This window comes from Canis lupus, chromosome 20 (assembly GCF_003254725.2).
Source record: "Canis lupus dingo isolate Sandy chromosome 20, ASM325472v2, whole genome shotgun sequence".
NCBI classification, from domain to species: Eukaryota; Metazoa; Chordata; class Mammalia; order Carnivora; family Canidae; genus Canis; species Canis lupus.
The window spans coordinates 14662315-14675894 of record NC_064262.1 but is presented as its reverse complement, the minus strand read 5'-3'; the positions used below and the strand labels follow the sequence as shown (position 1 = coordinate 14675894).

At 36.9% G+C, this 13580-nt stretch overlaps 1 protein-coding gene and 1 long non-coding RNA gene across 22 annotated transcripts in view; one reads left to right on the top strand and one right to left on the bottom strand.

Annotated features, from left to right (window-relative positions):
- The window catches only part of CNTN4 (contactin 4), a 922691-nt gene that overhangs the window by 781425 nt on the left and 127686 nt on the right, over window positions 1-13580 (top strand). For all 13 annotated transcript variants that reach the window (XM_049098179.1, XM_025451427.3, XM_025451465.3 and 10 more), the window contains one exon: window positions 10699-10849. In XM_049098179.1, coding sequence (XP_048954136.1) covers window positions 10699-10849 — 151 coding nt within the window. The remainder of the gene's footprint in view (window positions 1-10698; window positions 10850-13580) is intronic.
- The window catches only part of LOC112662844 (uncharacterized), a 171812-nt gene that overhangs the window by 75923 nt on the left and 82309 nt on the right, over window positions 1-13580 (bottom strand). Inside the window, exon 8 of one of the 9 annotated variants that reach the window (XR_007404296.1) lies at window positions 10683-10810. The exons of the other annotated variants lie outside the window; for them this stretch is intronic. This is a non-coding gene — a long non-coding RNA (uncharacterized LOC112662844). Of the gene's footprint in view, window positions 1-10682; window positions 10811-13580 lie in introns of those variants that run through there. 9 annotated transcript variants of the gene reach the window in all.

The window sequence follows — 13580 nt, the reverse complement described above, 5'->3', positions numbered from 1 at the left end:
ATCGAAGAGGTTGACTGTGTAATGTACTCCTGTGGACATCCCTGGGGTGCTGTTCCATCATTCCAACCTTCTTTCCCACTCAAGAAGGTATGTTGGAATTAGGGTGAATAGAGTCTTATAATCATGGGGAACTTGTATCCTCTATAAGAAAAAAAAAGCTAAGTATTTTGTTGGTAAAAATTTAAATTTTCTACTCCAACATTTCTATCAATGTTTAGTATTGGTGTCCACTTAGATGATCATATTGGTGATAAGGACTACTGGTTGAATTGTCAACCTTGAGATTTTCTGTGATGCTATTAGAATGTTTATGTTGTGTATGTAGTCATGGGTAAGGACAGAGCACAACTAAGGTCCCAAAAGCAGAAGCGGGGATTGGGGTACCTCTGAGCCATTAAAGGAGTGTCCTCCAGGGTAAAGCCTATAAAAGAAAGCAAGATAGGAAAGGGGCAGGGAAGCTGAGCAAGGTCATGGTCTAGCCTATATTCTCATCCTAGAGAGGGATATCTGGATTATAAACTGCATTTCAGAGTTATTCTCACCTGAAGCAAGAAGAATAACCATTTTTTAAAAAGATTTTATTTATTTATTCATAAGAGACACGGTGAGGGGTAGGGGGCAGAGACCCAGGCGGAGGGAGAAGCAGGCTCCATGCAGGGAGCTTGACTTGGGACTAGATTCTGGGTCTCCAGGATCAGGCCCTGGGGTGAAGGCAGCGCTAAGCCGCTGAGCCACCCAGGCTGCCCCAGAATAACATTTTTTAAAATCTCTGTTTATCAGTCCATCATTGGGCTACCCCTTAGATGGTAGTGGCAGTGGCAGTAGGGGTTGAGTGGTGACATGGGTGCAGATGGAACAAAACCTCCCAATTTCCTAGGGAAAGGGGCAGCCAGAGGTGATAAGCAGCCACCATTCACAGCTGGTAGGGCCAGAAAAAAGAATCTGTGAGGGTGTTAACAGCATTTTCTACAGAGGACAACTAATTGTCCTCTGTATCAGACCAAGTGAATCAGACCACGATGCTTTGTTACTTTGTCTAATTTACCTGGATCATAATGGGGAGTGCCACTAGTTTACTAGAGTATCTTCGATTTTGAAACGATGTGAACTATCCCTAAGAGTAAGTAGGTCTTTTGAATATGACCTGACTTTACCAGGACAGTATAATGGAACAGATATAGCTTCTGCCCTGAGGAGTTTCTGTCTGATGCTTCAGTATTGTGAGGATTCTCCTAGCCTATGTGGCAGAGGATATTTGACCCTAGAAAGATGCTTAAATACCATTAAGGAACTGATGGTCCAATTAAAGAGAGGTGCAGGCTTGAGCAATTATTTGGTTAATTTGGCATTTATCCAGATGATTGGCTCTCAAATTAGGAAAACATTAAGACTAAACTAAAAGTTATTTCACAGGGGCTTTCACAAGTGCTCATCTGCATCTGAGTCTGGTTTCTCAACTGCCTCATTGAGCCAGATTACAAAATAATCATGTGCTGAGTGTGATCAGCAGCCAGTGAGATGACAAAGCCCTTTCTTACCCAAATGGAGTCATCATCTAAGCAGGAGCTTTACTAAAATTGTCATGAAAAAGGAAAGCTATGTGCTTGGATCTCAAATTCAAATTTGATATTTTTAACGAGTCACTAAGTCTTCCTTTATCAGTAAAATGAGTATGTCATTATTAACCTTACTGCCAAAAGTAAGAGAACCTTTTTTAAAGGTTCATACAAAACCTTTTTTAAAGCCTAGCAGTGTTTGTATCAGAAGTGTTTTCTTGTTATTAACTAGTATCCATACTAAAATCTTGTAGACAGCCTCCAAATCACCAGCAAACCCCATTTCTGTGATTCTCAAATTTTGCTAATGACAGTTGTCTGGGGAGCTTTTAATATCCTGATATCCTATCATTCTCCATATCAACTAAGTGAATCTCTGGGCCTGGGACTCAAGTGTGATTCCAGTGAATATCACAGTTTGGGAACTACTACTTTAATTGATCAGATTAGAAGGCCATTACTTTTTAGAAAGTATTCTCAAACTTTACCATGCACCAGAATCATTGAAGGACTTGTTCAAATACAGATTGCTGAGTTCTATCCCCAGAATTTCTGATATAGTGGCTGGGGTAGGGTCTGGGGAGCTGCATTTCAAACAAGTTCCTGGGTGATACTGATGCTGCAGGTCCATGATCACACTTTCAGAGCCACTATCCTAAAATAGGAAATTTATTGTAGGTTATGTGTGAGTGTGTCTGTGTGTACATTGAATACAATCCACATAGAAAATCTTCTGATTTGGATCAAGACTTTAAATCTGAAACCCTCCTGTAGAAGAGGACTATCAGGCATCAGACATTCTCACCATGGCTGAAGGCCCCACTTCACCAAGATGGTGAGTAGGATTAGGCATACAGAGAGATTTCACAGATTGTCATGTGAGGACTGAGCTAAGATGTTGGTTGGCATGACTCTGGTGGCTTAAAGCCAACTGAAGGGAGGGGTACCTGGCTAGCTCAGTTAGTAGAGCATGCGACTCTTGATCTTAGGGTTGTAAGTTCGGGCCCTATGTTGGCCATAGAGTTTACTTTAAAAAGCCAACTGAAGGGAGACGTTGAAATCTGAGGGATAAATACTATGACAAGTCCCTATATGAGTTCACCCAAGGAAATGTCTTCACTGAGCTAGAATTTAAAATGTAACTCAAGAATGTAGTCCAAGGTGTCACTGAACAGTGATACCATATACTATACTACAACTAAAATCTCTGAGTCTTCTGTAAAACTGCTGCTATTCATTCAGAAGTCCACAGGTTTTGGGGGTTTTTGTTTGTTTGTTTTGCTTTTTGGGTTTTTTTAGGGTGCAAAGAGGAAGGGCAAATGGATAGGGAGAAGGAGAATCTTAAGTAGGCTCCACACCCAGCATGAAGCCTGAAATAGGGCCTGATCTCTTGAACCTGAGATCATGACTGAGCTGAAATCAAGAGTTGGTCCCTGGGCTCCTGGGTGTTTCAACTGGTCAAGCTGTGCCTTCAGCTCAGGTCATGATCCTATGGTTCTGGGATTCAGCCCCACTTTGGGACCCTGCTCAGTGGGGAGTCAGCTTCTCCCTGTCTCCCACTGCCCCTGCCCCCACTTGTGCATGCTCTTGCTCTCTCTCTCAAATAAATGAAAAATCTTAAAAAAAAAAAAGTTGGTTGCTCAATAGACTGAGCCACCCAGAAGCCCCCAAAAGTACAGTATTTTGCCTAAAGAGATATCCAATAAATTTTTCTTAAATTATAGAACCAGGAAGAAAGTTTGAATCTTTTAGCAAAATTACATGTTTTTTTTTATCCACCAGTGAGGAGTATGCTCTTCTTCCTTCTGCATACCATATTGACATGTCCATTTTGGCTTCTAAAAGCTCACTCTATTGTACCAAGTTTAGTAAGATGGTTTCCTACCCTTCCAATATTTTACTTTAGCCATATTCTTTGTTACTTTTTATCTTTTACCATTAGCTACGTAAGTCTTTTTGATTCAGTGAATAATAAATAAGTGAAATGAAGTAATTAATTTTTTCCCCTCTACCACTTTTTAGCAACAAATAGATTCTCTTTTGGTAGTCCAGAAGTATTAGAATTGGTGTTGAATATTTAACAGTGGTTTTCAAACTTTTATGCATGTATAAACTACTTAGGGATCTTGTTAAATTTAGATTCTGATTTCAAGTCTTGGGTAGGGCCTGAGATTCTGCATCTCCAACAAGCTCCCAGGTGATTACCAGTGCTTTTGCTCTGAGGATCACATTTTCAGTGGCAAAAATTATAATATTTTAAATTCTCAGGTCCCTCTCATGGTGGGTAGAGTATATACACTTAATAAGGTCCTCAAAATGATTCCTGTGATCCGTTCAATTTAGGTGCCACAGGTCTGGAATCTGCTTTGTAAATCCCTTTGATGCCCAATCTTAAGCTATCACAGCAGAGTAGCTTTCTAACTTACAAAAGCCAGTGGGAGTTGGAGGGCAGAATAATGACTAGGCTGTTCCCTTGTTATCACCACTGTACATACAGTGAATCCGTGTTTCCATTGTTGAACTCCGTATTGACAGAAGCTCTATCAATCATGTGAGACAATTTCTACCAGAAATAAAGCATTTGCACGAGCAACATTCTAGCTTTTTTTTTCTTCAACATAAGCAGACTGTGGCTCTTTTAGGTTCCTGAAGAAATTAATTTTATACTTAATATAAGGCAGGTTGCTTTTAATGAACCCTTTTGAATGTGGTTGAAAGTGAACATAGCACAAAGGCAAAATATATGTTCTCTTTCCACATTAAAACCCCTTCAGTACAGAGTTATTGAAGGATGATGATAAGAAATTAGTCACTACTGGATAACATAAACATAGCTTATCCATGCCGTATGTTTCTCTTGAGCCTGGGTATCTAGGGCAGAGCATGTGTAACTGAAGCCCTTCAAACTACCCTGATAAGTTGACTCACAGAGCCTTAAGGAACAAAATGAAACAATCAAAGGAAATGCAAGTATGTGGCAAGTCCTATCTTTTCAGCACTGCCCTGGTGGCTTGAGAGTGCCTGGGGAGGAAAGAGGAGACTGTGGTACTGCTTCAGAAAAAGGCTCAAAGTGGGGGAAAGCTGAACTCCCAGGGCCTACTTGTCCTGTTATTTCCCATTAGACTGTGTTTAGAGGAAGTGGGGAAAAGAATAGCTCCTACTGACGGTAGGTGAGTCTGTGTATCCTTCTCAACTCAATCTTCATTGGCTTCTTGTTGGTAACTTGAAATTGGCCATGATGGAAGTATTCAACCACAGAAATTGCGAGCACTAAAAGCTAAGTTTTTCCATATTTTGTTTTGAGAGCTATTTCTTAAACAATCTACCATCACACCAGGTAGTTTCAGAGTAGTTTAGGAGTATAAACAGCCCAGGTTTTTTTTCTTGGGTAATTCTACTTCATTATGTCATTATACTAAGGCCCAACTTCAGAAAGGATGGAGTGTACTGTAGACAGGCCATGAAACCCAAGAAGCCACCTACAACCCCACATGGAGGGAAGAAATTGATATGGTATCCAGGCAAAGCATCATGAGAATATCTTGTTTTGTTTTGTTTTTTAAGGTTTTCTTTTTTTTAAGATTGATTGATTGATTGATTCATGAGAGACACACAGAGACAGGCAGAGACATAGGCAGAGGGAGAAGCAGGCTCCCTGTGGGGAGCCTGATACGAGACTCACCCCAGCACCCTGGGATCATGACCTAAGCCAAAGGCAGATGTTCAACCACTGAGCCACCCAGATGCCCCAAGAATATCCTGTTTTGAACTGAATTCCTGAGTTCTCTCCTACAACATACAGTATTCAATAAATACTGATTAAACATCCACTTTGTGCCAAACACTGTACTAGGTAAGGGATATATAGATCCATAATACGTAGCCTCTGCCTTTAAGGAACTGATGATCTAATGATTGCTAATGAAAAATGCTACAATGTCTTAACCACTAGAATTCTAGGATTCTCACCAGCACATTCTAATGGCTCTCTTTTGTTAATTCAACAGACATTTCTATCTCATAACAAAGTTACAACCAAATAGGACATTACAGTACTGTACACTACTTTTCTAACCAAGGATGTGAATTCTATATGAGTGTTTAGGACATTGTGCCAAATGTAATATCACTACTTGTAATGATAAAGGAGGTCAAAGTGATTAGATATTTAAAAAATGCATACTGTCTTAAAAAGGGTAGCTCAGAGGCAGTTAATAGAGGTTTAGTAGCTGAAACTCTTAAAACATGTAAGAATGATTTTTAGTCAACATTTTAATTACTATATAAAATATAGTGTTAAAAGTATTTTGCTTGGAGTAAGAAAAAGATTTTCCACTCTAGTCTCCACAATTAATTTTCGGCTGTTCAAAACTTATATAAAACATATAAGGCAAAGCCTGATCCTACTTGTTGGCAGAGAAAGTGTTAAGAGATCTTGAAATGGTTCCTGTGCTCAAAAGTATTTGTTAGTTACCATAGTGCCTGAAATGGCAACATTAAAGAAGTATTTTTTATCTATATCAGAATGGATGAGATACCACTACTCAGCAATAAAAAAACCTCTTGATACACAAATTTGGATTGATCTCAAGAGCATTAGGTTGAGTAAAAAAAAAAAAAAAAATATCAAAAGGTCACATACTATACAATTCTGTATATAAAATGTTCTCCCAAAATGACAAAACTATAGAGATAGAGAATAGATTAGTGGTTTCTAGACATTAGGGAGAATTCGGCAGGAGGGAGCTGGATGTGACTATCAAAGGATTGCCCAAGAAAAATCTTTGTGATGATGGAATACTTCTTATATTGACTTCAGTGGTCATTATTCAAGTATGCATATGTGATAAAATAACATGGAACTAACAACACACATTGTACCAATGATGACTTTCCTTATTTTGATATTGTGTAATACTCACATGCAGTATAATCACCGGGCAAAACTAAGTGAAATATACAAGACCTCTATCACTGTAACTGTTATTATTTCAAAATTTAAAAATTGTTCAAACCAAGATGAGTTTATTTGGCTCTAAAAAGCTCTCTTATATTTCAGCATAGAGTCCCCTAATAATGATAGTGCTGGTCACATGGCACTGGTGGAGATAGCAGAGAGGAGAAGTAGGTATGAAGCAAATATTGGCCTAAGGACTTTATACACCATACATGTATTATTTCATCTATTCTTCAAAACAACCTTGTGACTATAAATATTATTATTTTTCTTTTAAAATAACCTTCCCAAAGGAGCAGGAGACCATAAATGCAAGACCTACCATGGTCAGAAAGACCCCTGGTAAAGCAGGGCCTTCAATGAATTAGACCAAAAAAAGCAGGGCACAGGTACTAGAAACTTAGAAGGGACACATCATGCTGATATTAGAGTAGGAGAATCTTACTTAAGAGTTTTGTTGAGTCTCCTTGTGAATATCATCCCTGATGAGAGAGAGCTGATTATGAATCCACCATTCTGAAATACTGGACCTAGAAAGAAGATTCCCATTGTAACCGGCCTTCTAGTTATCTGCCTAGCAAGCTAGAAAAATCTTGGGGTTTTAAAATCTGATACCAGCACTATCTTGTCAGCGGTAAAAACATTGAATGAATGCATTAACTCTAGGTTCATCTTTATGGAATAATGAGGTAATAAAGATAATAGATAAAGGCTAAAATAATCTAGAATTCTAAACTTCTAAAAGGGCCAAAGTGAATAGTCTCCATCAACTGGCAGTGTTGCCAGTGATATTTCTACAGACCAACTGTGATACAATTGGCACGCACAATTATCCTTTCCTCTTCATTAATAAAAATCACACTCATGTAAAAAAAAAAAAATCTCACTCGTACATTTCCCAAATGTGACTGCACATCTAGTTAAGGAGTTACCATGCTTACTGTCTTTCTTGAAAAATGATACTTAGTCACAAAACTTTTGTTTTTAGGGGTTCTGTTAGCCACTTTAAATACCATTGACATGTAACCAAGAGTCATTTAATTCAGTAAAATCAAACAGTTGAGAATTACGGGGAGAGCTTCTTTAGCTGGATGCTTCTCATATATCATGTAATGTTAATGGATTAACAATCATTGATAAATAATAAAAAGTTGCATTTTCCAAATGGAAGAGGTCCTATAACATGACTCATTACAACGCTGAGAGAGCAGTGCCCTCTAGTAGTTGATTTAAGAAATATTATCCTCTAAGTGCATTAGATTTAGCAAATGGGAATCCCTGGGTATCTGAACTACTCTGAGACTTGATTGGGCAATTTGACAATTGGTTTTACCTTTTCTGAGCTACTAAGAACCTGGAATTTCACCTTCAACGTATACTAAACTTTTAAGTGCCAGCAAAGGTTGGGTTCTAATAGTGCTCTTCTGGGGACCTTACCAGTAACTTTTAAAACTTAATTTCTCTGTGAATGTCAAATTTAACAGGCTCCTTTCACTTAAATACAGGGTACAGACAGGAAAAAACATCATTCCATACACTTCAGGGCATCTTGGGTGCAAGAGATAGTCACAAAACGGCAGAATGTTAAGAAAACCATTAATGGGTCAAGTATTCACAAACTGATGAAGGTTTGACAATTTTGTCCTAGAAGGAACCACAGCTTACTATGGAAGCTGATAGATTAGCAGGGTTAAATAACAATAGCAGTAAATTAAACAAATTAAGTAAACAAACAGAAAAGATTTGAATATATAATTCCATTTGTATTAGTGAAAGATACTCAAAGCCAGTCTTATTTCTAGGATATCCAAAAAGATAATATGCACATAAACAGTACAGTAAAAATGCTTCTGAAACTGGAAGGTGTGTTTTCTGTCTTCTGTGTGGCTGATATCATGCTATTTTAAATCTCATAAAAGCAATATATAGTTTTTCGACAAATACACCTATGTGTTGTGCACAGTTTGATTTATGTAAACTCATTTCAAATGCAATTGCAGAATTCCTCCTGAACAGATGAAAAATGTCTGCCTGAAGTGATAAAAATGTGTGTGTAGAAAGATATAGTTTTAAGAAGGGATTTTTATATGATACAGATTTTTAACTCTAGTTCACAAAATACTCTTTTAAAAGACTTATAGAAATTTGATTTTTTTTACATTAATGTGTCAATTCAGATGTTTACCTAAGATGAGAACGGGTCTATTGTGCTACAAAAACCTTCCTGTGTTGCATATTACCGTGTATAGCATTGGTAAATGGGGGCACGATGCCAATATAACATAAATGCTGGCTTTGTTCACATATTTCACACATGGCAGCAAACACAGAGCCCACTAACTCAGGTCAACACAGTATCCAAGGCTAAACTATGTTACCCACGATTCCCCTCACCCACATTCTTCTTCTTGGCTTAGTTTGACCATGTACTCTAACATGGCAGGGCTTATAGCATGGTTCTCCTGAGTCTTTCCACAGATTTTACTTGTTTCAAAGTCTTTCCAGTTGTAGTCTTTCTTGTTTGAGTTTTGCAATTTCAACTCTTCTGTCTTTCATCAAGCTGTCTTCATACACACACATATAATACACACACATGTTCTGTACTTTTTGTAGTATTTATTAGGAATTTCATATGTCTTTTTAATCATGCTAATATATTTATTCAAGTGGTGCTTTCACTGAAGCTTATTTTTTTCTTTTTTTTAAATAAATTTATTTTTTATTGGTGTTCAATTTGCCAACATATAGAATATCACCCAGTGCTCATCCCGTCAAGTGCCCACCTCAGTGCCCGTCACCCAGTCACCCCACCCCCCACCCACCTCCCCTTCCACCACCCCTAGTTCGTTTCCCAGAGTTAGGAGTCTTTCATGTTCTGTCTCCCTTTCTTATATTTCCCACTCATTTTTTCTCCTTTCCCCTTCATTCCCTTTAACTATTTTTATATTCTCCAAATGAATGAGACCATATAATGTTTGTTCTTCTCTGATTGACTTACTTCACTCAGCATAATACCCTCCAGTTCCATCCATGTCGAAGCAAATGGTGGGTATTTGTCGTTTCTAATGGCTGAGTAATATTCCATTGTATACATATACCATCAAAAGATGAATGGATAAAGAAGATGTGGTTTATGTATACACTGAAGCTTATTTTTATTTATTTTTTTATATCACTAGTACCTGGTTTGAGTACAATTATGAAATTGACTCCCATTCTCCCCACCTACATACATACACGCTCACTTTCTGTCCTTCAAGTAATTTGTGGTATTTAAATTTCATGTTCAACATGATCTAAAATCTTAAATTCTATTAGGCCAAACTTCAAGGAGTCAGGGATTTTAAATATGGTAAAATTAAGATTCAAAGAGATGAATCCCTATTCAAAACAGATCCTAGATCACATTAATTCAACTTGGAAGAAAATGGAGATTTTTTTCAGAAAGGTGTTTTCTAAATTCCTTTGGAGAAAATACAGATATGTATCAATTGTTTTAGGAAAGAAATCATTCTTTAATATTATTTTCATGTAACCATCTGAGTTATAAAATGAATTTTAGAACATTCATAGTGAGCCTGGAATTGAGTTTTCTAAGAGCAAGCCCCAGTTTCTCCTGCATGAGCCAAGCATTGCATTAGGCAATAGTAGTAGAAAGTTGGACAAAAGAAGAATCTCATAGAAGGTGAGAATACAGACATTTCAGCATGTTCTCTCATGGAGACATGCACAGAGTGCTAAGGGAGAGGCAGAGACAGAAACTTATCAAAGAAGGAATGCTTTAACCTACATCATCAGAAAAATGTCTTGTGGATTGTCTTGTTTATCTTTTCCTTATGCTTCCCTGAAATTTTAAAATTTTTATTCATTTGAACATGGAATAATTTTTAAGAGTCCCTCAATAGAGTGATGGAATGCTCTATATCTTGATCTTCACAGTGCAGTATGTCCAATTCATCGAGCTGTACACTTGAAACGGGTGTATTTTACCATATATAAATTATACCTCAATTTTTAATAAACCCATCAAAACGTACAGTGCTACTCCCTTTAAAAAAAATTAATTCTTCCCTTTGATGCCCAAGGGAACAATAAATGCATTGTAGAAAGAAAAAGGCTAAAGCATGATCTAATGTTTTTTTTTTCGTCCATAATAATTATTTTATTTTCTGTATTCTTTTCCAGCTGTGGGTCCAGATTTTTCAAGAACCCTCTTAAAAAGAGTAACTCTTGTCAAAGTGGGAGGTGAAGTTGTCATTGAGTGTAAGCCAAAAGCTTCTCCTAAACCTGTCTACACCTGGAAGAAAGGAAGGGACATATTAAGAGAAAATGAAAGGTACTATCTTGAGTTTTTTTAATATTTTATTTATAATAATTTATTTGTCTGTTATTAATAGTTCTAGAGGAAGAAATTTACTGTCTGCTGTTAGTGGACTAAATGTTAATCAAAGACCTGAAGTTTTGGGGAGAGGGTGGTAAATTAGCTGGTCTTTATAATCCTTCTTGTTATTAAGATTCTACAAAGCCCTCCCTACAGAGAGAGATTGCATGATTCCTATTGAGGATTGTCAGAGCTGCTCAAAGGTGAGCAGCTAGAAAAACATTTCTCAATTTTAGCTTAAAATTTATTTGTTGATTTACCCACTTTTCTCCATACTACTTCTTTTTCCTTAAACAAATAAATCCAGCATGTTTTTACTATGACAACTTCTGAAATATTTGGCAATAGCTATTATGTTTCATTAGTCTCTTCCTTTTTGAGGCTAAATATTGCTAATTCCAAAACTCACTCTGCATATAAATAGTTTTGATTGTTTTAGTGACATCTTTTTGAAACAAGTTTCTTTTTCTTTATAAACTCATATGTATTTCCTTTTATAATGAATAACATTTAGAATATATATATGGGTTGTTTTAGGTCAAATTGTACCAAATAGCAGGTATCTCTAAGACCTTTTCTTGGCTGCCACCCCTATAAATATCCCCCATCCCTTTCTGTAATCTACTCAATCTGTTGGAAAATGGTAATTATGCATGAGTCTATGTCACAGCATTTACTTGCTGTATACATAATGATTTTAATTGATGCTAAAGGTCAAGTACTCAAGGATGCAATGTGGAAGCCTGTAAAAATGTATCTGTATCTACCCTTTACACCTGTACACCTTTGGATTTGCATATGCAAATTAGATCTTTGCACTGATGATGTTGTCCTTATTAATGATTTTTGCAAACAAACTTGATACGGTTTATAGATGGTGTATTCACACACATATTCATAATATATATCCCTTCCTGATTTCTGTTGTATTGAGAAAGCAGTATATTTCACTGAATACTGGCATGGTGTTCAAATTTGAAACCATACTTGGAACTTGAGAGCACAGTTTCTTATTTTGTACCCTTAAGGTTTATTTCTTATTTTACTTGTGTTTCCCAGAATGTGGTATGTAAGATTACTTCTAATAGTTATGCATTTACTTTGTTTATTAAAGCACAATTGAAATATAACTAGTATGTAACACTTGTAATGCTTAGACTAAGGGTACGTTGTTAAATTTAATTTAACAATGATATAAAGAAAAAGTACTTTAAAATAATATAGGTTATAGACATGTTAAAATCCATGAATGAATGAAGTTAGAGTAACATTACTGTAACAAACAACCTGCAGTGACTTAAAACCACAAACGTCAATTTGTAATTCACAATGCATTCCTATCAGGGGTCTGCAGGTGGCTTTGCTGCCCTCAACAGCCAAGTCTGGTAGAGTAGCACTCTCCTGAACATCAGTATTGCAGAAGGGAGAGAGAGTGGCCAAACATGCCACTTAAAGCTTTTGCCCAGAATGAAGCACTTCACTTTCACTCATGTTTTATTGGTCAAAACAAGTCACGTGGCTCTTCAAAAATTCGTTCCAGCAAAGAAATACAATCTTATTGTCTAGGAGCAAAAAGATAACCTAATGTTTTGAACAGTATTAATGACTTCTTTCTACTGCCATAGCTTAACCATTGTTACCTACTGATTAAATTACCTTTCAGAAAAGAGTATATCAATATCAATAACTCTGTTTGATGAGACTCCTAACTCTGGGAAACAAACAAGGGGTAGTGGAAGGGGAGGTGGGCAGGGGGTTGGGGTGACTGGGTGACGGGCACTGAGAGGGGCACTTGATGGGATGAGCACTGGGTGTTATACTATATGTTGGCAAATCAAACTCCAATAAAAAATATACAAAAAAAAGGACTCTATTTGATAAGTAAATTTAGTTTATTGTTTCTACTTCTTGAATTACCACAAAGCTTGACTCTCTCCAGTTTTCATTCTTTCTCCTACTGATTTGATTAATAGGGTTCATGTATTTCTTCAGCATTTATACGGCACTAAAGATGTATTTAAACTGAGGAAACTCCCCATCATTATCCAAATCTTGCTGTTTATCATCTCCACCTCCAGAGTCCCCAGGATGACCCAAACTCTCAGTATTAGCACTTCCTTCTCCACATGGGTGCTGTGTTCTCACAGCTCTGCTCCTTTCTTCTACCTCACTCAGGTTGTATTAAGCAGACAAACTGATTTGGATAATGTAAATGAGTCCTGAAGCTGGCCAGGTGTAATATAAAAGGGAATTATGGGATGCCCCATCCAAGGGAGACATCTGCCACTCAATTCTAGAATTATTGCTGCCATATGGAGATGCGGCTCAGGTGCCTCCCTATCTTTTTCATTCTTCAAGAGAAGCTAGAAATCTGGGCTTTTGTTTGAACTCTCTTAATTTTTAAATGTCAGGAACTCATGTTTTTTTATTTTAATGTTGGTACAATATGGGTCATATATCCATCAACCAAGTTTACTCTGTGAGTCACTGGATTTTAACTTCTGAGAAAGATATAAACTCAGTTGCACATCTCATAATTTCTGAAAAGGGTGAAAAATAGGAAAGATCTTAATATTTTCTCACTGGCAGAGAAGAAATTTTGCCATTTTTCTCCTTTTTTTATGGTAAAGAAGAAAGAAAATTAAGTGGACAAGTGAGCAAAACAATGCATGAGTGAAAAATTTTT